Source organism: Doryrhamphus excisus, chromosome 19, assembly GCF_030265055.1.
Source record: "Doryrhamphus excisus isolate RoL2022-K1 chromosome 19, RoL_Dexc_1.0, whole genome shotgun sequence".
NCBI lineage: Eukaryota > Metazoa > Chordata > Actinopteri > Syngnathiformes > Syngnathidae > Doryrhamphus > Doryrhamphus excisus.
In genome coordinates, this window is record NC_080484.1 from 9,013,926 (window position 1) to 9,035,795 (window position 21,870).

The window sequence follows — 21,870 nt, forward strand, 5'->3', positions numbered from 1 at the left end:
TTGATAGGACTGACTGCATACAGGAAATTAAAAACACAGAAAAGATTGCGCCCTTCAGGTTTTGGCGCAATAGCTTGTTTCCTTTTAGGAGATATTGGGAATAAAAATAATAGGATGGTCATTCAAATCTTTTGCGTCACATGCACATATTTTTTGTATACATAATTTTTAAAAAATGAGGCTGTGTTTTTCTGCTGCCATGCTGCCTCATATTCAAATGACTGATCTCTGTAGACAAGTACAAAAGGTTCTTGGAAGCAAGATGCACATATCATGGCAGATATTCAACACTTAAGCACTTATCTAAACCCACAATAAGACCTCAACACTCTGGCTTGACCTCAGGGAGCCTGTTTAATATCTACAGTATATCTATTTAGATCTATACCTGCCTGTTGTATAGATAACTCAATCAGGTCATGTTATCCAACAGAGATTAAATAAATTTGACTGTAAATATAATTAGTCAGTGAAGGGTTCCAGTGTGTGCCACATTCTAAAAATACAATTATTTGTTTTAAAAATGGTGAGAAAAGGAGGGGAAAGGTGTAATGTTGTTGCTGACAAGCAGGCTATTTTTTTGTTTAAATATCTTCTTAATATTGTATATTTGTACAATATTCTAAATATCATCATGGCTCCTGTCTTTTACATTTTTTTGTGTGGGAAAATGTGCTCACCACTGTTTTACATGATTTAATTTCATTTTCCTTCTGCATGTTTTGGCCATATTCACCACATGGGCTAAACTATTGTGCATCAAATATGGAAAATGCAAAAACATTTGAGCTTTTTTGATATTTCTGAATAAAACCTATAAAACTAATACAACAAACATCCTCAATTCTTCACAAAATTAAAGTTGCAAGTTGGATTTCTCCTCATGCTACCTAATAGCAATGAGAGAAGCGTTGCTGGGCGGAAAAAAAACAACTATTGACAAGGTCACGTGTATCTTTGACGAGAACGGGCACAGCCAGCTCGAGAGCCAATCGGAGCGCAGGAGCTAGGTGTAGGGGGCGGAGTCTGTGGAGTGAGAGTGAAGGAGAGAGAGAGAGAGAGAGAGAGAGAGAGTGAGCGTGGGGATGTTGCTGAGCTGGGGGGGTGCAGCCTGCTAGGAGGAAAGACGGGGGCTCGAAGGGAAGTCGTGAGGGAGACATGACACCGACACCCAGCGGAACCACGCAGGCCGCACCATGCGAGCCCCACTGGTGAGCGATGGGCACCACGACGTCGGATTCATGGTGACCACCGCAGCGAGTGCTTGCACAAGAAGCTTCTCGACCACAACTTGGCCGCAGAGGGTTCGCGGGGAAACATGGCCGAAGGTTACTTTTTTCCCCCTCATTTTCATACAAAAAAAATTAAACTATGCGATTGTAACGCTTTAAAATGCTCAATTTGCCTCTTCCTTGTTGGTAACACATCCGCGTTTGTGTATGAACAATGTGTCTTCACGCACTTTTCTGGCCACCAGTTAAAGCTCGATCACCATGTGTACACCTGCCTTTTTTGGACCAGTACCACCTACAACTCCACACTGGGATCGGACCGTGTGTCCTTTACATGTACACAACAGAAGACAAACTTTTAAAGATGTGTTAGTTTAAACGTAGTATAGTGGGGGACGTGTTTTTATGGAAGATAGGCTGCGAAGTTTGGGATTTACCACCGCCCGTGAACCTCACACGAGCAAGGAGGGAATTCCCCCCCTCCTCAATTTAAATATACTGTGCATTTTATCTTGTAGGAGGGCCCGCCAGGTCCATTGAGCAGGAGGACCGGACTCGACCCCACGTCCTGTCAGGATCAGGCTTCTGCAAATGGTTCAACGTCCGCATGGGCTTTGGATTTATCTCCATGACCAGCAGCGAGGGGACCCCAGTAGACCCCCCTCTGGACGTTTTTGTGCACCAAGTAGGTGGATATACACGAATACACACACAAACTGCTACCTTTTCAAAATGATGCTCCAACAGCAGGCCCATGGATCATCAAGCTTTACACAACATGAAGCCTGAAAAAAAAACACGCCTTATTTCCTCTCTTAGCCACATGCATGAAGTGTAGTTTCCTCCTCCTACCTCCTGCCCTCAGAGGGAGGAGGAGGAGAAGTGTCTTCCACTTGGACCCAACCACACTTGCTTCGGGATTCCCACTTTAAATGCTTGGTGCGTTCAGGATTTTAAAAAAAGAATAGGACATTTAGGTGCAAAACTAATCTCATTTAATCTTGCTTAAATATAATAAATAGATAATGCTAAAAATGTGTGATATGATTTAATTTCAGTTAATCGCCCACCTGCTTTGAAATTCTGCTTGTGCACCTTTTAAGGTGGTGCAGCAAAATAATACAATTTAATAAATATATGTATATATTGGTGAAAAATGTCACTTTTCAGCATTTCCATTCAATTGGTGCAAAAAGCCCATTGCCTTGTATTTGTTTCTTGCATAATATGAGCTCATTTAATGTGATTTGTTAAAGTAAACAAATCCCAGTGGTTGACAATTTGTTTTTATGGCATGAAATCTATATTAGATCATAACTGAAATAATCGTGTACAGTAATTGATGTGTTTAGGTGATGGGGGAAAATCTACATAGAAAAGAAAAGGTTCATGAACCCTGTCGGTTTGTTTATTTTTTTAAAAAACAAACTCATGCAATTATGAGGGCCAATTGTTAGAGACAATATTATAATTCAATTAAAAAAAATTATCTAATTGTACAGGAATAAAATGTTCCTACTATTAGAAAAAGTCTTAATGGCTATATTATGAGAAAAAAAAACATAATTTTATGAAAATAAAGTCCAAACGTAAGATTAACAAATGTATACCTGTGTTGAGATTTGGACTACAATTTATATGTTTTAGAAATATATCAAAATACTTCCTTTAGTTATTTCTGTTCATTTGTGGTTTTATTAAATGTATTAGTTTTGTAAATTTTGACATTTTCTATTTTATCCACTTAACATTACAATGTTACATCTTTATTCTCATGTCAATATATTCTGGTACTTTATTCTCATAACATTGCAGCTTTATTCTAATAATATTACAACTTTATTTTTATTATGGCACAATTTAATTGTTTATTCTTGTCACATTGCAACTGTGTTCTAGTAACATGATGTCCACCTCCCGCTCTCATTTTTTCAAAATGACAGTGTGGTCCAAATACTTTGTTTTGGTTAGGTGCTGTGTACTTGGCCTCTGGTTATACTTCTCATACGTAGCCGTACATGCAGATTATGTTCATCCCACTGGTCGTACAATCAACCCATTCTGCAGCCAATCTGACTGTATCCTATTTCCTGTGTTAAATTGCCCCTTTTATAGCCTTGTTTTTAATGTGGCAAGTGGAAATGACGATGTGCTGCTGTTTCCCTGTTTATTTTTAATTTGCTGGGATCTCTCGTTTTGTGCTTTATATGCAAGACGTGGTGTAACATCATCATCAAGGCTGATCTTCAAATCTATGTTATATTTTACTACACGCTGAATAACAACAAAGCCTTTTAGAACCCCTTTTTTATAGAGGGGATAAACTTTGGACAGAAGCAAGAATGCACAGGGTGGCCTTCAGCCTTGACCATCATATGCATTTCACCCCCCCCCCCCCCCCCTCCAACACTGCATTACTTCATGCAGTGGCTCTCCGAATGGCATGTGTGTCTAAAAATAGAAAGAAGGTTCAGTGAGAGTAGCATGTAGCTTCCATATTATGATTAATGTATCTAATCAGCCTGTGTTGCTTCTGTTGAATAATCAGTGCTACTATACGATCCTATAATATACTGTCACAGTTTTACCCCTTTTAAATGCATTGGCTAAGAAATGCTAGCTTCACCAGTAGTGTACATAGTAGTAGGTGCACCTGCACAATCCAATGCAACGATCCTTACGTCGATTTGCATATGCCGCCACCCACAGTTATGTCAATGAAATACATTCAGAGTATCACCAATTCCAAATCTTAACAGATTTGGTAATGATGCCCCCCCCCCTCCATTCACAATCACTTAAGCCAGCGGTTCTCAAACAGTGGGGGAGGGTGTGGTGGGAGGACTTTGAATATTAGTGCAGACCTGCCAACATGTATGAATTTGTTGTACTCTGCACTAAATTTAACCCCTGAATACACGTTTATGCTTCTTTGAATGAGAACAAATTGTGTGTTGTGTGCATATTTCCATAATTTTGCAGGTGATGTAACATAATAACGAATCATTTGATTGATGTGGTAAAAGAGAGGTTGAGCAAGATTGGAAAAGACAAGTGTGTTTGTGTGAGTAAGCGAGCGGGAGGTCTCTTCATCAGGGCTCTTCTATCTCATCACTTCCTTTTAGGTGTGTGTGTGTGTGTGTGTGTGTTTGAGCTCCCGCTGGGACATGAAGGGGTGCTCTCTTCTCGGGAATTCTTTTAAGGAATTTCTTGAAAGACAAAAAAAAAAAAAACAGGAGGCTTGACTGGGGTGGGCTGAGGGTGGGGGGCAGGGATGCTGTTTGCCCTTTGTCGGTGATCAGTTTGAAATGTTGTACAGTGTGTGGGCTGCCCCTCCTGAGTGTGTGTGTTCATTTTACGGTTGCTGTGTGAGCGTGTACTTCATACCGCCATGCATGAGGACCCGTTGTGAGATGTCTCCAGTTTTTAGTGTGTGTGTGTGTGTGTGTGTGTGTGTGTGTGCGTGCGTATGCGTATGTGTGTGCACGTGCACTCCATAGAAAGAAGCAGTGAGTATGTTTTGGGCAGCGAGGTTAAAGTGGGCCCCTAGTGAGATTAACCTCTGGTCCATGTCACTGTTTGGCATGCAGGCTCCACCCACTTTCTGTCTCCAGATAGCTAGTGTCAGGCTTTGTCTCTATGTTATACCCCCCCCCCCCCCCAAAAAAAAAACACACACACACAAACGTACACACACTACCTCTAGGTCAGGCCGACTTTGCACACCGCGAAAAACGGTCGTCATGTGACTTCCTTTTGATTGGCTCAGTACAAAATAGGAATGTTCCCGTGAGAATTTAATAGGATTTTGTATAGGAGAAGTCATACGTTCTTATTGATTACAAATTGACACCTTTTTCAGGCCTCAAGTACCAATTTGTGTCCGAATGTACTGCTTTTGCGATTATATGATGTGTTTGGGTGTCATCCTTGACGTACGGGATTGTGTACGTGCACAGAGCTCACTGTGATGCATTCATGCTCATGCGGTAATGGAAAAGAATCCAATGCAAATGCTTTGTCCCACTGGAAAGTGCATCCCATATTAGTCGGTTGTATGTTTAGAAGGAGACTTGTTTGCATCTTTCCCTTTTTTAAGAATTCGGATTGGTTTCTGATTTGTCAAAAATTATATTTATTTGTATTTAATTTTTTTCCACACAATTTCATGAATATGATCAATAAAAGAGGAAAGCAAATAGTGAACATTTAATTATTTGACATTTCATAGTTTAATTTGGCTAAGGAATCATTTTTTCCATCGTGTATATATAAAATAGAAACAAACAATTGTATAAAAACGTTAAATAGCTAAATAAATTGGCTAGAATAAACACAGTTAAAAATAAAATAACAGTGAAATTCTAATTCAATTATTAGCAGTCTTAGCAGTCTTTATTTTGTATTTGTTCTTATATTAAATAAGAGCAAAATAGCTAATTCTGAATAATACAAACACATTATAATTTGTACTTAAATGTAGAGCTGCAACAATTAATCGACGATGAATCAAATGTCCAATTAATCGACAACTATTTTGGTATTTGATTAATCCTTATTTTTTTATTTTCAAATGTGATTTAAAGTCATCCATGAGAGTGTACCAATTGTCCCACACCAGCTTTGCCTCTTTTCTGAATCGCTAACTGTGTTTGGTTCATATTGATTTGCTTCATCAAAGGCCTAACTGATCACCTGATTTCTTCGGATTAATCACGTAAGAAAATAATCACAAGTTGCAGCCCTATATTGAATCACAGCTAAATGGTTATTCTGTTGACTTATTCTTGATGAACACATTGTAATTAGTACTTAAATGTTTTGTGTATTTCAATACTTCCAACAGCAATATTTAAAAAAATGACTTTTCTAATTTGATTATGTGATGAGTTAGAACTTTGTAATCATAATCACACTTGTCTTAAATGTTTGTAGATGAAAATACCTAAGCGTGACGTGACATGCCACGTCAATAACAAACGCAAACGCTTGTCATCTTTTTCAAGGAATTAGCGGTCATTAGGTGTTTTCTTGAGGTTTTTCCATTTTTTATGAGTAGTGATTCTTCACCCTTCCTGATGAATAATGTATGGTGTGGTTCTGTTGAGAGTGGGCTCAGTTATATCAGCCTGGGGGTTCTGTTAACTGCAGTCACTCTGCAGGTTCCTTCGCATTAAATATGGGCCCGTGCAGCCTTAATGGAAGGTGTTGTTAATGTGAGGTTGTAGAACATGAAGGCTTTTAAGTGTTTGACAGGGGGGAGGGGTGGTCGGGGCCGGGGTCAAGGGTCATGGCTGCTAATGACAATATGCAGAGGATGCTTGAGCTTCTTAAGGGTGGCTTTGTTGGTGGTTTTCACCCATGTGACCGCGTGTAGTTCCCCCTTGCTTTAGCTTTCTCCTACGCGTTATGCTGTCCCTCTGCATTGTCCACTTCCTGCTCGCGAAAAAGCGCCAAATGTCACCTCCCTTTCCCTCTTGACGCTGCAGGCACGCCGTGCAGCTGTAGAGCGCGTGTTCAAAGCATCTCATAATTAGCCATGCCATAGCTGGTGGTCGCCATGGAGAGAAGGGGCGGGGGTGCGGTGCGGTGCGGGGGGGAGGAGGAGGAGGTTGGGGGAGGATGGCGGTCATCTCTGCTTCCCCATCATCCCCTCACGTTACCGCTTCCTGTATTGATTGTCGGCTCCGGTGATGACGAGGGCTCTGGCTGGTGAAAAGGAGGGCTATTTCTAGCCAGGATGTCAGAGTCTGTATTGATTGCTGTACAGTCCTTCCCACACACACACACACACACACACATATATATATATATATATATATATATATAGGCTAAAATGCACAGCAAGGCATTTATTTGAAAAATGCAAAATCCACTGATCTATTTCTTTAGTTTTTAGGAATCTGTCGGGGGCGGGGGGCTCTTGATCAAATGAGTTGTGTCCCCAGGCTGCCCCCCCCCCCCCCCCCCCCCACTCACACACACACACCCCGTCCACACACTACTACTGATCAGAAGTTGCTCCTCCACTGGAGCTGAACAGAATGCACTGGAGGCGTTCCATGACCTCCCTCCTCCTCCTCCTCCTCCTTCTTCTTCCTCACTCGTTCCTCCTACACTGCTCCAGGCCACTCCTCCATCCCTACCCCCGCCCGTCTTTCTCTCACTCCATGCCCTTTGGTGACCTCTGTGCGTAAACTTCCAGAAGAGGTCAGGACACCCGCCAGGTCATTTTGGAGGACCGTACTCCAATTACAGGTTAGGGTTGTTTTTTTTTTTTTAATAGCCCTCCCACAAACACTCGGCCAATGAACCAATGTAATGTAGTGTAATGAACCAATATGGATTAAATCACATGGACAATCCATCAAATTGATGAAATCATTTGGAGTGTATTCTGTATCTATAGAGTCATATTTAATAATAGAACTTTTAATCTGGGGTGGCCGATCTCCAATTTTTTTTTAGAACTTTTGAAAGAATTTTTCAGAATTTCTAGCAAATTTTTAACTTATATTGAAGCTGTATAAGAAATTGTATAGACTTTAATAGTTACATTTTCAAGCCTTACACAGATCCTCCATTTCCTGTACGGAGGATATGCAGCATGTGTGCACCGCTACTGAACAAAAGGGGTTGTGTGGCTTCCTCACGGATGCATTGTGAAAGTAGCATGTGCTTGGAGTGGAGTGGCTGTGTTTTGGTGGGGGAGGTATGGGTGACTGGGAGGGGGGGACCACTCAACTTTGACCTGGAGAGACGAAGCGGTAATGATTATTCACTATTAGTCAGGAGATGATGCATGCCTTATGAAGGACTCATGCTTGAGTCACCTGCCAGTGACGAGGAAAAGGATGTGCTTCTTGTTTAGTTGGATCACTAATACCCAATTCCAAGCGTCGGTGGTGACAGAAAATCACGAGATCCCTTCGGTTTTTATTCACTGCTTCTGTGTTTGTTGTACATTCTTCACTCCTCCCTTAAGGCCAAATCCAATACACGAATAACCGAAAGAGGCGAACGATTGACAGGCCTATACTCTGTTGTTGCTCTCAATGCAATAAATACATTTTATTAACTATAGTGTTACAGTGTTATAGTTTTTCATCCACCCTCGGTGTGGAGTTTTCATGTTCTCCCCGTGCATGCGTGGGTTTTCTCCGGGTACTCCGGTTTCCGGTTTCACATTTATGAATGTGAGTGTGAATGGTTGTTTGTCTATATGTGCCCTGTGTGCCCATGAAATGATGACAAAGTTTCTACATTATGTATGCAGTTGGTAACTGTAAGGTAAAAGTTACAGTAAAATGTATTTCAAATTAAATGCACATTAACAACATGTAATAAAATGCATTTACTAAATCACAATTGTTTTTAGATTAATCGGAATTTGACAACTACATGAACAACCGACGGAGATGTAATGAGGGAAATTAACTGCATTAATGAAATGAATTCAAATGTTGACATTGTTTTCATGATTTATTAAATATCGGCTTTGTATAGTGTATTTATGTTACCTATTAAAGGTAAATAAATAAAAAGATACAGTAGCATCTCTCAAGTACCTTTTGCTTCATGTATACTGTCCTGTCGTCATGGTAACAGCCATAATGGAGGAACACGACTGAGTACATTTTCTTTCTTTACATTTGACACTCACAGCAGGCGTTTGTGAGGCGTTGGGTGTTATATGGGGTGGGGGTGGGGGGGTGTTTACCTCCACAACTGTGGTTTGCCAAGGTCACTGATGCAGGTCCCCCCCCCCCCCCCCCTTTATCAGGCGTCTGCTGTGTGCCACACCAGGAAGACATAAATCATCGTTCAATGGTTCAGCGGGAACTAAATCAATCGGCGGTGATGATGCGGATAGGATGAATGGTGGTCATAACACACAGGAGAAAATTATTAAATGGCTGCAACAGCTTCCACATAGGAAGTGGTGCCTCTGCGAAAGGCAGATAAACGCAGCACATGTGAGCTACTAAATCCCGACGTGGACACTCTTGTGGCAGTTGGTGCATGTCTTATATCATCAGTCAGCTTGTTCACGAGAATTTAGTAGCATTTAAATGCTCAATATTGGCTTTCTTTATATAGCCATAACATAATATTCTATGTGCCCTGAAAGATCATTCATTCATTCATTTTCTACCGCTTTTTCCCTCACGAGAGTCGCAGGGATGCTGGAGCTTATCCCAGCTGTCTATGGGCGAGAGGCGGGCATATACGTATAGACAAACAACCATTCACACTCACATTCATACCTATGGACAATTTGGAGTGGCTAATTAACCTACCATTCATTCATTCATTCATTTTGTGCCGCTTTTTCCTCACGAGGGTCGCGGGGGTGTCTATCCCAGCTGTCTTTTGGGCGAGAGGCGGTGTACACCCTGGACTGGTCGCCAGCCAATCACAGGGCACATATAGACAAACAACCATTCACATTCATACCTATGGACAATTTGGAGTGGCTAATTAACCTAGCATAATTTTGGAATGTGGGAGGAAACCGGAGTACCCGGAGAAAACCCACGCATGCACGGGGAGAACATGCAAACTCCACAAAGAGATGGCCGAGGGTGGGATTGTACCCTTGTCTCCTAGCTGTGAAGTCTGCGCGCTAACCACTAGACCGCCGTGCCGCCTCCCTGAAAGATCAGTTCAAGTCTTTTTCCTCCCTCCAGAGCAAGCTGGTGATGGAGGGCTTCCGAAGCTTAAAGGAGGGTGTGCAGGTGGAGTTTACCTACAAGAAGTCCTCCAAAGGCCTTGAGTCCCTACGGGTGACTGGACCGGGTGGGGGACCCTGCGCAGGCAGTGAGAAGAGACCAAAAGGGAAGGTCCCGCTCCAGAAACGCAAACCAAAGGGAGACCGGTCAGTATGAATGACATAAAACAGGAGTGTGTATGTATAGGATGTATACAGTAGAATAATCCAAAAGTCATTGAAAAAGAACTAAAAATGTAACAAAGTGTCCAAATACTTTTCTCCTTATGAGCCGCACTGAGCTATATCCGAAGCCGCCACAATTGCACATGCCTGTTGCTATGGTTATGCCTAGGAAGCATACACATTGCCCTACACGGATGCTACTCTAAAATCAATTTTGTAGTGTTGACACCAAAGAGTGCAGGGAAGGATCTGCATCACATTGCAGCGTAGCACACAATCAATGACTAATCTCCATATGGATCTCCTCGAGAGCTTCTTTTTGCTGCTGATGGCGAACTGATGTACACATGGAGACACCACATAAAAAACCAAAAGTGATTAATGTACACTTGAGACCACATGTGATGCTCTTTATGTCGCCTCCTCCCTTTGCCCTCCTCTTACAAGCTGCATCACACCTGTTCTGCGGAAGATGAAGCTACATGACAGGAAACGCTATCCGGAAGAAGGTCCTTTTACATGGCTGAATAATTCAGCCTATTTGGGGACAACTGATCCTGTGTCAGTGGTCAAGTGACTGTGACTCAGGTGAAAGGCGGCACTGGCAGCATGCAGAGATGCTCGGCTAGGTGACCTCATCTTCCTATTATATTCGTCCCCACTGCTCTGCCCCCTGCTGGTTTTACAGAGAAGTCTATCTACCACATCTCTGGAGGGGGGGGGGTTCAATCAAACCATGCATGCATAGTCCTTTCTTCCGTGTCATACCGGAACACACATGAAGGCCATTTAGAAGCATTCTTGGTAATAATGTTCATACATTTCTATAGCTCTTTTCTCTGGATATGTAGGTCCTTTTAATTATGAAAAATATCCTCTTACGATTAGAATGACAGAGTTATGAATAGTTCTATTAGTGCTTCCATCAAGGCCCTGCAATTCTGGAATAGTCTTCCATAGAAGTGGTGCGACACAGGAGAAGGAGGCAACATAAAGAGTGTCATATATGGACCCACACCTATATAAATCATGTAATGTTTTCATGGGGTGTCTTCGTATGTGCATTCGTAACATCGGTGGTTTTCACTTTAGGGAGAGATTGGGGGCCTAAGAAAATATGCCCCAAACTTTGTGATGAGAATAAATTCACATCAATTTGCATTAGATGAGGGGGAGGGCGCTTTGGGAACCACTGCACAACATAAAGGAACAAAACCTCCACTTCCTCCACAGAGGAACGCTCAAGGTGATCCATATAGACATAATAGTCATTGATTGCTACTATAGGATGCAAATCCATGCATGTACCCTTCAAGGTTAATGCGTTAAATTCATGTTGTCAAAGGCGGCTCTGGCCCTGGAAATGTTGTTTATTATTAGTAAATGGACTCAGTAAATTACGTATATTTGCTATTTCATTGAAAACAGCTGGTGACATCCCACCATAAATTGCACTCATTTGGCTTTGTGATTCCCAAATAGAGCCATACTTCCATCTAGTGGTGACTTAGTGCTATTGCAGATGACCCCACCATTTCTCCCATAACAGTGAAATCATGTGACATGCAGATTTAAAGCAACATCTGTATGTCCTTCCTACCCCCCACTGTAGCTGTTATAACTGTGGAGGTCTGGACCACCATGCTAAGGAGTGTGGCCTGCCCCCCCAGCCAAAGAAATGCCACTACTGCCAGAGCATCACGCACATGGTGGCTCAGTGTCCACACAAGGCGCTAACGCCTTCCACGGGCTCTCAGGACCAATACGCGTCTACCTCGGCCTCCAGCCCGGGGTCGTCGGCCTACCTCTACCCCCCAGAGGAGGAGGAACGCTACGGCACATCTCCACTGGGAGGCTCATCCTCATCTCCTGAAGAGCCCCAAAGTCACCACCGGACTCGGAGGTGGAGGAAATCCTAAAGCAACCCCTTCTCCTTGCTTCATCTACCTCACACCTGTGACACAATGGGAGGTCTGAATTTCTTTTTTTTTTTAATTGTCTAACCATTGCAACTATGGCAACCAACAGAGCGGTACCCACATGTGTGTGCCTGCCTTGCAGACAGGTGGTGGCGCCACAGCAACCATCACAGGGATGGAGACTGCAAGGGATGATCTTGTATTCAATCAGTGCAGCTCAGGAGGCAAACATGCATCAATCATGCCTTGATTTGCTTTTCCATCACGTTGTTTTTATTTTTTTAAGTACATACTGTCTTCGCTAATGTAATCCCTCCCTAATGAGTCTTTTTACAGCACATTTTTAGTAAGGGTTGTGTAGGAGACGATACTTAAAAGTCACAATCCGTAAGTGATAATCCAGACCTCAACGACTGGAGAAACATCTTCAGGGAATCTTAATGGATTCCAGGGAAGAGTTTAGAGTGGAAAAAAGGGGGATTAGCTGGCTAATAATGTTATGTAATAGCATCCAATACAAGAGTTCTGTCAAAATTCTGCTTTGAACAGATAAAAGTGCTTCTTATTTTAGTTCTAATCCCTACTTAATTGCAAAGAAAATTGCCTGTCTTTACAAAATGTGTAGCTAGCAGGTGCAGCTTGCATCCTTTATCCTTTATCATCCTTCCTATGCTGGTACTTTTGCAGTTTGTGTCAAAGTCTCTGCATCACACACCAGAAAAAGGACAGGGACATACGGCAGCAAGAGACAGAGTATTGCAAAAACAGCAGAAATACAGGATTGCCTTTTTTATTGTTATAGTTTGCAGTGAATGAATGCAGTTTCTAATCATTTAAAGCATCCAAAATATTAGGAACAGGTCTAAGTGTAATTCAAGCTACAACTGCAATCATGAATAAGCGTATTATCCTTGCAAAGGCAGCATTTTTTTTTAAATCCAGCTTTTGTCTTGGCTCTCGTTGAATGTTGTGGCCAGCATGCGTGAGTCCTTCCTCTTGCAGGAACGACATCGGGCCGAGGGGCTTGTCGCTCTCAGCTTGTCTTGTGCGTGCTTCCACTTGAAAGGAAAAAAAAAAAAAACACTCTGCATTTGCATGCTTGCAAAGGTCAACACTATTAACCCTTTCGTTATTACCCAAGATAGACACGCCTTAGATTGGATGCCATATTACTCGACTAGCTTAGATTCAAGCGCGATGAATCCGTAGAAACCCATTCTTGAAAATCATTAATATATATGTAAAGTCAGGATTGTTTAAATGAGATTCTATGACATATTTTGAAGGAGTTTGCTCTAACGTAGGTGATAGCCATGTGTATACCATGGGATGTGTATGTAAACAAAACCACTCGTTAAAGCAGGGGTGTCCATTTTTTTTTCCCAGCGAGGGCTGCGTACATAAAAATGAAAAAAAATGGGGGTCACTTCGATACTTTTTGTTGAGTTGTCTTTTTGCTCGACGAAACATGTGGGTTGCAAAAGCAAATCAGTGCGATACAACGGTACCTCCATTTTTATTACCAAAATGTTTGATGAAAACAAACGTCACGTAAATCCAATGAATTCGACACACCCATAAATATTAATATTATACAGAATAATTTCACACGCAGAAAACAATTTACAAATAAATGGTGCTTATGGTTGATGCAGACTTCAAATTGAACAGTGTTTCTGACCTTTATTAAATTGTTAGCACTTTCGATTTTCTTTGACCCCATGGTGGGTTTTTTTGAGCAGTCACATAATAAAAAATGCGTAATGATACAGTACAGGAGAAACAGACTCGCTTGTTATGTGCAGTATTGTATGAAAACCGAGGCAATACTTTCGAAAAAAAAAACATTCTCGCGAATACCGAGGTTTGACTCGGTCATCCCTGTATATTTGTCACTAGGTGTCAGTAATTTACGAGGTGAGACAAAGGCGACAACGGGCATTTATGGATGGTTCCTCTTTGGGAACATGCAAGACCACGAGTCTTATTTATGTCGTAAATGGCTTATTTACTCTTATGTCGACTATATTGGGTAATATGATTGTAAAGGTGACTATAGGGGTGTTAGTTCATGTCAAGGGCTCTAACAATGTTAAAAACAGTATTTAGAAGGTTTTTAGAAGGAAAATATTCCATATATAAATAAGGAAATTCACTTATCACGGTCCACAAATGTCATCCGGGCCGCATTATGGGCACCCCTGTTTTAGCTAGTCTATTTTGGTCATTTTTATGAAGCCCCCCACCCCACCCCAAACTTCCACAGCACATAACGTAGGTTTACTAAAGGTGAGGCACTGGACACTATTAAAATAGAGGTCACAAACTGTGCACTCTCTTACGCCTCCCCAGCTCCTCCCTGACCATATTGAATGTGAAAAGAGGTACCTGAGGTCCACTCCGCCCCTAATTTACATGCTTTGGAGTTGCATCGGAATGTTTTGACAAATCAAATAACTTTGTATCATGCTAGCATGGCATTAAAAAAAAGTAATATCTTTTTAACACCGACTTAAAAAAAACCATCAACAATTTGGTATACCGCTTTTACTAAGTGATCCCAGCTTTAATAGACATTGTACTCCGATTAATCAACCATGTCTATTTGAAGATAAGCACCATACCTCTGTATATACACAGTAATCCCTCGCTATATCACAGGTTTTTAAGGAATAATTCATAAATGGTCGCTGTTTCATGGTTGACAAAGGCCTATTACTAGTCAAAAAAGACAAGTTGTAGTATTCTGTTTTGTCAATATGAAGTCAGTAATGTTATGAAACATGACATTATTACTTTTCATACTGCATGTAGGCTAACAGCTAGCAGAGTCGAGTCATGGCTTAAATCGAGTGGGGGAAAAATTATTCTCTCATTCCGTCCCCACTACTTTTGAGAACCATTCCTAAAGTTAGAATAAGGTTAAAGTTAGAATAAGTAATTTGGAGAGGCTAACTAGTTAGCTCGCTAGCTTGCCGTCATCTGTTTTGTCCCTGCAGTTATCCCGTAGCCTGAGCAAGGTGATGTAAACAAAGAATAATGGGAGTGTTAATTTCATGTTTGCAGGGCTCTAATAATGTTTAAACCCGAATTCAGGAAGTCACAAACACGGTTTCTATGCTCTAACTGTGAAAACATTCCATTTATTAACATTGACTCATCGCGGAAATTCCTTTAACCTGGAACCAATTAACCAAGATAAATGAGGGGTTACTGTGTATACATATATTAGGGCTGTCAAAACACGCATGCGCATTATGTCAAGCAAACGCCTCACTATAAGTGTAGCACCAGCGTCTCTTTTTAAAACTTTATTCTGACCTGAACACATCAACAGCAGAGCATTTCCAACACTATTGTTTGTGATTTCCAACTCACAAACACGTCTCTAGTCCGCTAGTCATTGGAACTACACTTCCTCATTGACGCTACACTCCCGTAAGTTGCGTTCGGGGACACTCCGAACATCACGTTTACATGAGGTCTAAACAAAGATACAAACAAAGGCAAACTTCAATATTAAATATATTATATAAAGTCAATATTGTTAATGCTCACTAACGCAACTCTTGCCAGAGTACAATTTGTTGTGTTTAAGTAAGCTGGGAAATCCCAGAAATGACATCTGCACTCAAAATTTGATGATGTCTTTAAACACAACCACGTAATAATGCCGTTAAAGTGCGATTTAAATGCTCTGCTAATATGTCAACAGAGTAGTGTTTTTAAATGATGAATTTATTTGAAAACTGATTAAAATTTGACAGCCCTATTATATATAAGAAACGTGTGTTACCTATGCTGTGAATGTGCCTTTCGATGTGACATCTGTAAAGCTGGGAGTGTGTTTTTCGGGTCACTATTGGAGGAAATGCGGTATTTCTCTACCAAAGAGTTTGTCTTTATTTTACCTCAAAGTTATGATTTGTCAAGGGCTCACTATCCTTGCTCTTTCAGAATAAGAGGGATCTATTGTTTTATTTTGGAATGTATGCGTCAGGAAGTGAATCTCAACAATGCAGAGTACCAAACCACACACAAACCTTTTTGTATGATGTATTTTTTTTTTGTTTGTTTGACATTTGGACACAGCGTTCCTCTCTCAGGATGATGAAATGTTCTCAGGGAATTTACCACAAAAAAAAGACAGAAAAAGAAGCGTATTTTATTCTTTTGGGAATCATCCACTCAATGGAGAGAATGGAGACGTTTGTGTACTGCTATCACGATCTACCTCTTGAGTTTGACTTGTTTTTTTTTTGTCCATTTTCTTTGCTGTGCGAGATGTTAGGAGACACCCTCAGCGGTCTTCCTTCTCATTTTGTTTTAGTTTACAGCAACAAAGAACCTACCTCATACGTTCTTTCTTTTCTACTCCACATCTACCTCCTCCTCTTCTTCTGCCTCCTCACTTTTTCAAACACAGTAGCCGTCTTTGGGAAGGGGTTGGTTTCGCTGCATTTTGGGATGACGCCGTTTTATCACAACTCTTTGTGTTTGTCTTTGACCAAATACGTACCTCCGTTTTTTTGTTGGTGTTTTTTTGTTGTTTTTTTTCTATTGGCCGTAGATAATCAAATACGATGGCCTCTTGTGAGGCACTCGATTTTGTACTAATGTTTGCATTGTGAAGGCCTTTAAAGTCTAGATACAATGTCCTGTTCTTAACTAGCAGACTACACTTTTGTAGACGCAATGGCCGACATTGAGCCTGTTGTCCCTTACCATGCTCAAGCACGGATACCACCGCTCGCCCTCTTTGTCCCTCGCTGGATTTTTACTACTTTCATGACTTTGTGGCCTATTTCTGGTCATGAAAGATGGATTGGGCCGCACTGAAATGGAAAAAAAATGTTAGGGAAATTGTTGGACTTATAATCATAAAAAGTTGTAAAATTACAAAAAATAAAGTTTGTAAAAATGAAATTATTAAGTTAATAAAATTTGAGGCAATTGAGAAAAATCTAACGTAAACTTTTTTTTGTTAAAAAAATATTTTTTTTGTAAAAAAAATGTTTTTTCTTGTGGCTGTCTTGTAAAAAAAAAAGAATAAATAGTGAAAAAAATAAATAACACAAGCATTTGCGACATTCATACATTTTTTTATAATTACTGTTGTAACACTTTTATGTGTAAAATGAAAGATCTAATCTTATAAAATTCTGGACTTTTTCCATGAAAAAATAGTAATATTAAAAGAAATTGTGATGTTTGTTTGAGTCAGTTGTATTAAAGACACAATATTACAAGAATAAAGTCAACATTTAATCATGTAAAATGTTAACCAATAAATGAAATGAACATTTATTTCTTCACAGTAATTCTATTAAAAAAAAATTTAATTTCGGAAAACAGTGTGATCGAGCTTTTAAAATGACAAGAATACAAATTTAAAGTCATCAGGTACCAAAATATTCACCCATAAATTAAAAAAAAAAACAGATTGTAACAGACTGTAATCCTGTAAAAATATTTTTTCCTCTTAAAAATTATGACCAATCCCATAAAATAACATGTTTGAGCTTGTAAAATTACAAGAATAAACCCAAATTCTATTTAATTCTCAAAAATGTAAACCAATAAATAAAAACAATTAGTTTCTTTCACTATAATCTTGTACAAATATTTTTTTCCCATGTCAAATTATGGCTACTCTCATAAAATTACATTTTTATTCTTGTAACTTTACAAAAAAAACAATGAGAGCTTTTTAAATAAAAGGACAAGAATAAAGTCGTGGTGCAAGAATAAAGTTTAAAGTGGTGAAATCTTGAGAGAATCTCTTCAATGTATGACATTATTGTCACAATATTTCAACTTTATTCATGTAACCATCGGACTGTATTCTCTTAGTCGTATTCATTCTGCGTGGCACTGAGCCCGCACTGCAGCAGTAATTGCTTTAATAGCTGCTTGGTTGTGCGACCTTGACCGTGCAACCAGCAATCGGTGCCCTAGCACACTTAAGCCTGGCACGGAGCGCTCGTACTCTTCAAAGAAGCCAGACTTTTAGTGTGTTAAAGTGTGCTTGAGCATGGTACAGAGCTTTTATTGGTATTAATGTATTTGATTGTGTTTTCCCAATCAATGTAACTAATTGATTTCCAGGATGTCTTATAAGAACCTAGAAGACCAACTGAGTACTAATTTAATTTTTGGGTCCAAATTAGGCAAGTTAGGTGTAATTTCACTTTTATTGCATGCATTTTACCAACAAAGCACAAGGCAAGTTAGTCCAATGAATGTACTGTATTTGATCAACACTCACAGAGCACAGTGTCAGTGCAAGGTTGGATTAATACCATACAGTATTACAGCAAATGTTTTGGTTAACTGACCTTAGCACAACTCCCTCCAAAGCCCTGTGTTTATTTCACATACTTTACCTTGACTGTAGAGCAATGTACTCAATGTTATTTGCCACGTTACGGCCTTATTGTGTCCATGCATTCACCTTCAAAGTCCTCCAATTCCAACAGGGCCATAAAGTACCTCCTCATACTGATCAATGATCTCATATTTTCTTTTTGACATTGTTGCCAGTGTGCGCCCACTCTTGCTTTTGGGAGGACGTGTAAAGCCAAGCACTGATTAAGTAGGGGGAAAGTGTTCTTCTTTGTGCAGATCACTTATTAATTTTATTATATTATTATTAATATTATTATTTTAGCCTTATTCTAAGTGTACTGCCTTTTCATTTCTGTAAATCTTGTTTTTTTTAATATGTCAAAAATGTTGATTGGAAAATAAACCTATTATTTTGGCATTAACATATGTATCTTTTTTTTTTTTTTTTTTTTTACTACTAATGTGACTAGTTTAGCATTTTTAATGCTTTTTTTCGACAGAACTGGCATGGAACAATTTACACAAGGTTTAATTTAATTAGCTATGATGTTTTCAACTAGTTAGTATATGTAAATATATGCTGAAAAGTTAATTAGTTAGGTTAAAAGTTAATTAGTGACATTGACAAATATACAATGTTTTGATTTGACTCCAATCAATTATTTTAAAAGACAAACTGAAGTTAAGTTAAACATCTCTCCACTGTGTCCACAAGAGGGCGGCCTTACGCCAATCCCACTTGGTCACAGGCTAAACATATTAGCGAGCTAACCAATGTTTTACAAACAAATACCACAAACTAATTGAATGAATGAATAAATAAAGTTATGTAACAAACCCTTTTTAATAAATAGAAGTTTCTGAGTCGTTTGAATCGTCATTTGTTAACTCTGTCTCTGTTCTTACTTGCTTTGTCCACTAGAGGGCAAAACACCACGCCCATAATCAGGCTAAACTTCAGGCTAAACAATCCCGCTAACTAGCAAAGGAGCTATCTAACTATGGATAAACAAAAACATCAATTATATCGAATTCTAATGAAACCACTATATTTGTGATATGGTTTTCTATTCATTTCAATGTGTTAGTATTCGGCAGCACATCTTCATTGTGTCCACTAGAGGGCAGGCTAACGCCACGCTGCCATTATAGCTCCAGTGATGCTATTGAAGGACACAGATGAACGACCATACCCACACGTCCCACTCACTCACTCACTTCACTGCTGTTTCTTTACGGCCATTTAGCTTCCCTTGTTGCTTTTTAACATCTTTTATAACCAGCTGCCGGCCTCAACGTGTTACAAAGTCTTTGTTTACACTTAGCATGTACATATTTCATCCCATAAAAGCATCTCTTTGTCAAGGTCAGCAGCTGCACATACAGTACATTCCATCTATTCCTCATTCCTAAACTCCACGTTGACCTTTGCTGTGCCGCCTCCAGGCTGTGTGCTTTAACCTTTCCGTAGAGACATTGGGAATACAACACGAATCCTAGACGTGTGTGTGTGTTTGTGCGACACGCATAAACATGCAGATGGCCGCCTCTCCATCAAAGAGGCACGGCGGTGGCTTAATGCAGGACTATTCCATCCACTGCTATTGCACCTGAATTATTCATCCCTCATTAAAATGCACTATGAGTAATGACAGCCAAGAGTGTGTTTTTGGGGCCCTATTCTTCTTTTCTTGTGCAGGCTAAAACACAGGGGTCATTACCAGTCATTTTCTAGTCCATTTTCTGTGATCAAGCGTGCTCCGGAGGAAGACCCAAACAGCCCATTCAGTGTGCGTGCCTTTTGGGAGTTGACGTACGAGCACATCAAATGTTACATGAGAGAATAGATGTCTTCTTTTTGGTCATTTGCGCCTCCGCGTCTTTGCCGGGAAAATGACTTTAAAGATGTAGTTGATGAAAGAAAAAAGGCCTGATGTGAGTGATTCAGAGGACTCATGGAGGGTTGACAGCGAGTCTAATGGGGGAAGGTGTACAGCGTTCCCTACCCTGTCGTCGTGTCGTCGTTATCGTCGTGTCTACTTGCATTGATAATACCGTAACACCATCCGACTGTAGCATGTTCATCAGTGATTCAATAAACGTTAAAAAATTCACTTTTTTTAAAACAAACTCTGACGGTCCCTGGTATAAACAACAAGCACACCGAGGGGAAACTACCGCCGTAGCTACAGAACCGTCCAACGTGAAACTCACTTGGAGTGTGGCCCAGAGTTACGAACGTTCTACGGAAATCAGATCGGCCTGATTCCAAATAGAGCGGATCAGGAAGTCGATCCCGATGCTGAAGATCCGGTCGAGACATCCCTAATTTACATATGTTTGCCTTGGAAAAGTTATAAACCTTCCCTGATCCACACCTGTAATTGCGTCCTTCTTGGCCCAACCATAGCATACCGAAATAACGAAACGTAGAAAAAAAAATGTAAATCAAATTAATCTGTTCCAGATTTAAATATTTCATGTTTCTCCATTTACGTGCAGAAAATGAGAAAAGGCTGGAACTTACTCTTGATGCGGACTTCCCGAGACATCCTGCCGAGATTGAACAACTTTCTTTGGCCCCATGGCGGGTTACTTTGCTGTGCACATTCTGTACAGTGAGTCAGCAACTTCACGGAACAATACAATCCAGGGAAAATGGACCAGTGTGTATTATTGTATGAAAACCAAGGTCAAATTTGGCTGGAAAATTTTAGTTAAAAATAACAAATTATACATGGTCAGCTCAAAATGATCTGACACATTTGTAGGTTAAATAAAAGGCAAATAAAGTAAAGAAAGAAAAAAGTGTTTTTATTTTTGAAAAGTACATATAATGCCATTCTGTTCCATTATGTTTTCAAATTTAAATCAGTTCTGGTAGTGCGAGGTCGACTGGTTGATTTTGGTTTCAATGCAGATCCAGTAGCTCTGAAGTTGGTTTTGATAAACGTTTCCACAATAAAAGCGCCATGCTCACCAGTCCAATTCATGGCAACAACTGAAAAATAAATTAAAAATGGCATTACAAAGAAACAAAACAAAATAGCAATATATGAAAAAAATGGCATTATATGTACTTTCAAAAAAAAAAACACTTTTTGTTTGTACTTTATTTGCCTTTTATTTAACCTACAAATGTGTCAGATCATTTTGCCTGACTATGTACAAAAACAGAGGCGTACCGAAAAAGTCAGTGTTCCTCACATGGCTTCTATCTATTTGCGTCACTTTTTGGAAAGGCTGATTCTTGGGGGGGGGGTCTGACTGGTCTCTAAACATGGCAGCAAGATCACTAAGTTGAGTCTTAGCAGCAGGTAGCGGCAACTTTATCTGTGGCGGTCCAAATCATTTGTGGCGGACCACCACAAATGAGTGAATACTGTATATGGGAAACACCACAGGCTCCTACTCACCCATGTCAACATGCTAAGATATGATATACAGTTAAAGAAAGGTCAATAGAGTACCCTAG

At 40.1% G+C, this 21,870-nt stretch overlaps 1 protein-coding gene across 3 annotated transcripts; it reads left to right on the forward strand.

Annotated features, from left to right (window-relative positions):
• The first annotated feature begins 1,127 nt into the window (after positions 1-1,127).
• On the forward strand, positions 1,128-17,273 carry lin28b (lin-28 homolog B (C. elegans)). 3 transcript variants are annotated; one of them, XR_009120278.1, is made up of 5 exons: positions 1,128-1,328; positions 1,751-1,917; positions 9,923-10,110; positions 11,741-12,099; positions 12,190-17,273. XR_009120278.1 is itself a non-coding variant. In XM_058057777.1 (4 exons), the coding sequence occupies exons 1-4, from the start codon at positions 1,319-1,321 to the stop codon at positions 12,045-12,047; spliced, it is 672 nt and encodes a 223-aa protein (XP_057913760.1). In that variant the 5' UTR covers positions 1,128-1,318; the 3' UTR covers positions 12,048-17,273. The 3 variants fall into 3 exon arrangements, 2 of the variants coding, with proteins under 2 accessions (XP_057913760.1, XP_057913761.1); XM_058057777.1 differs by having other exon boundaries at positions 11,741-17,273; XM_058057778.1 differs by having other exon boundaries at positions 1,140-1,211; positions 11,741-17,273.
• Positions 17,274-21,870: the final 4,597 nt, after the last annotated feature.

Excerpts from the sequence above, each read along its gene's own strand:
- lin28b (XM_058057777.1), top strand. Across the intron at positions 1,918-9,922 it reads TGGACGTTTTTGTGCACCAA|AGCAAGCTGGTGATGGAGGG; the intron begins GTAGGTGGATAT and ends TCCTCCCTCCAG. Across the intron at positions 10,111-11,740 it reads CGCAAACCAAAGGGAGACCG|CTGTTATAACTGTGGAGGTC; the intron begins GTCAGTATGAAT and ends CCCCCACTGTAG.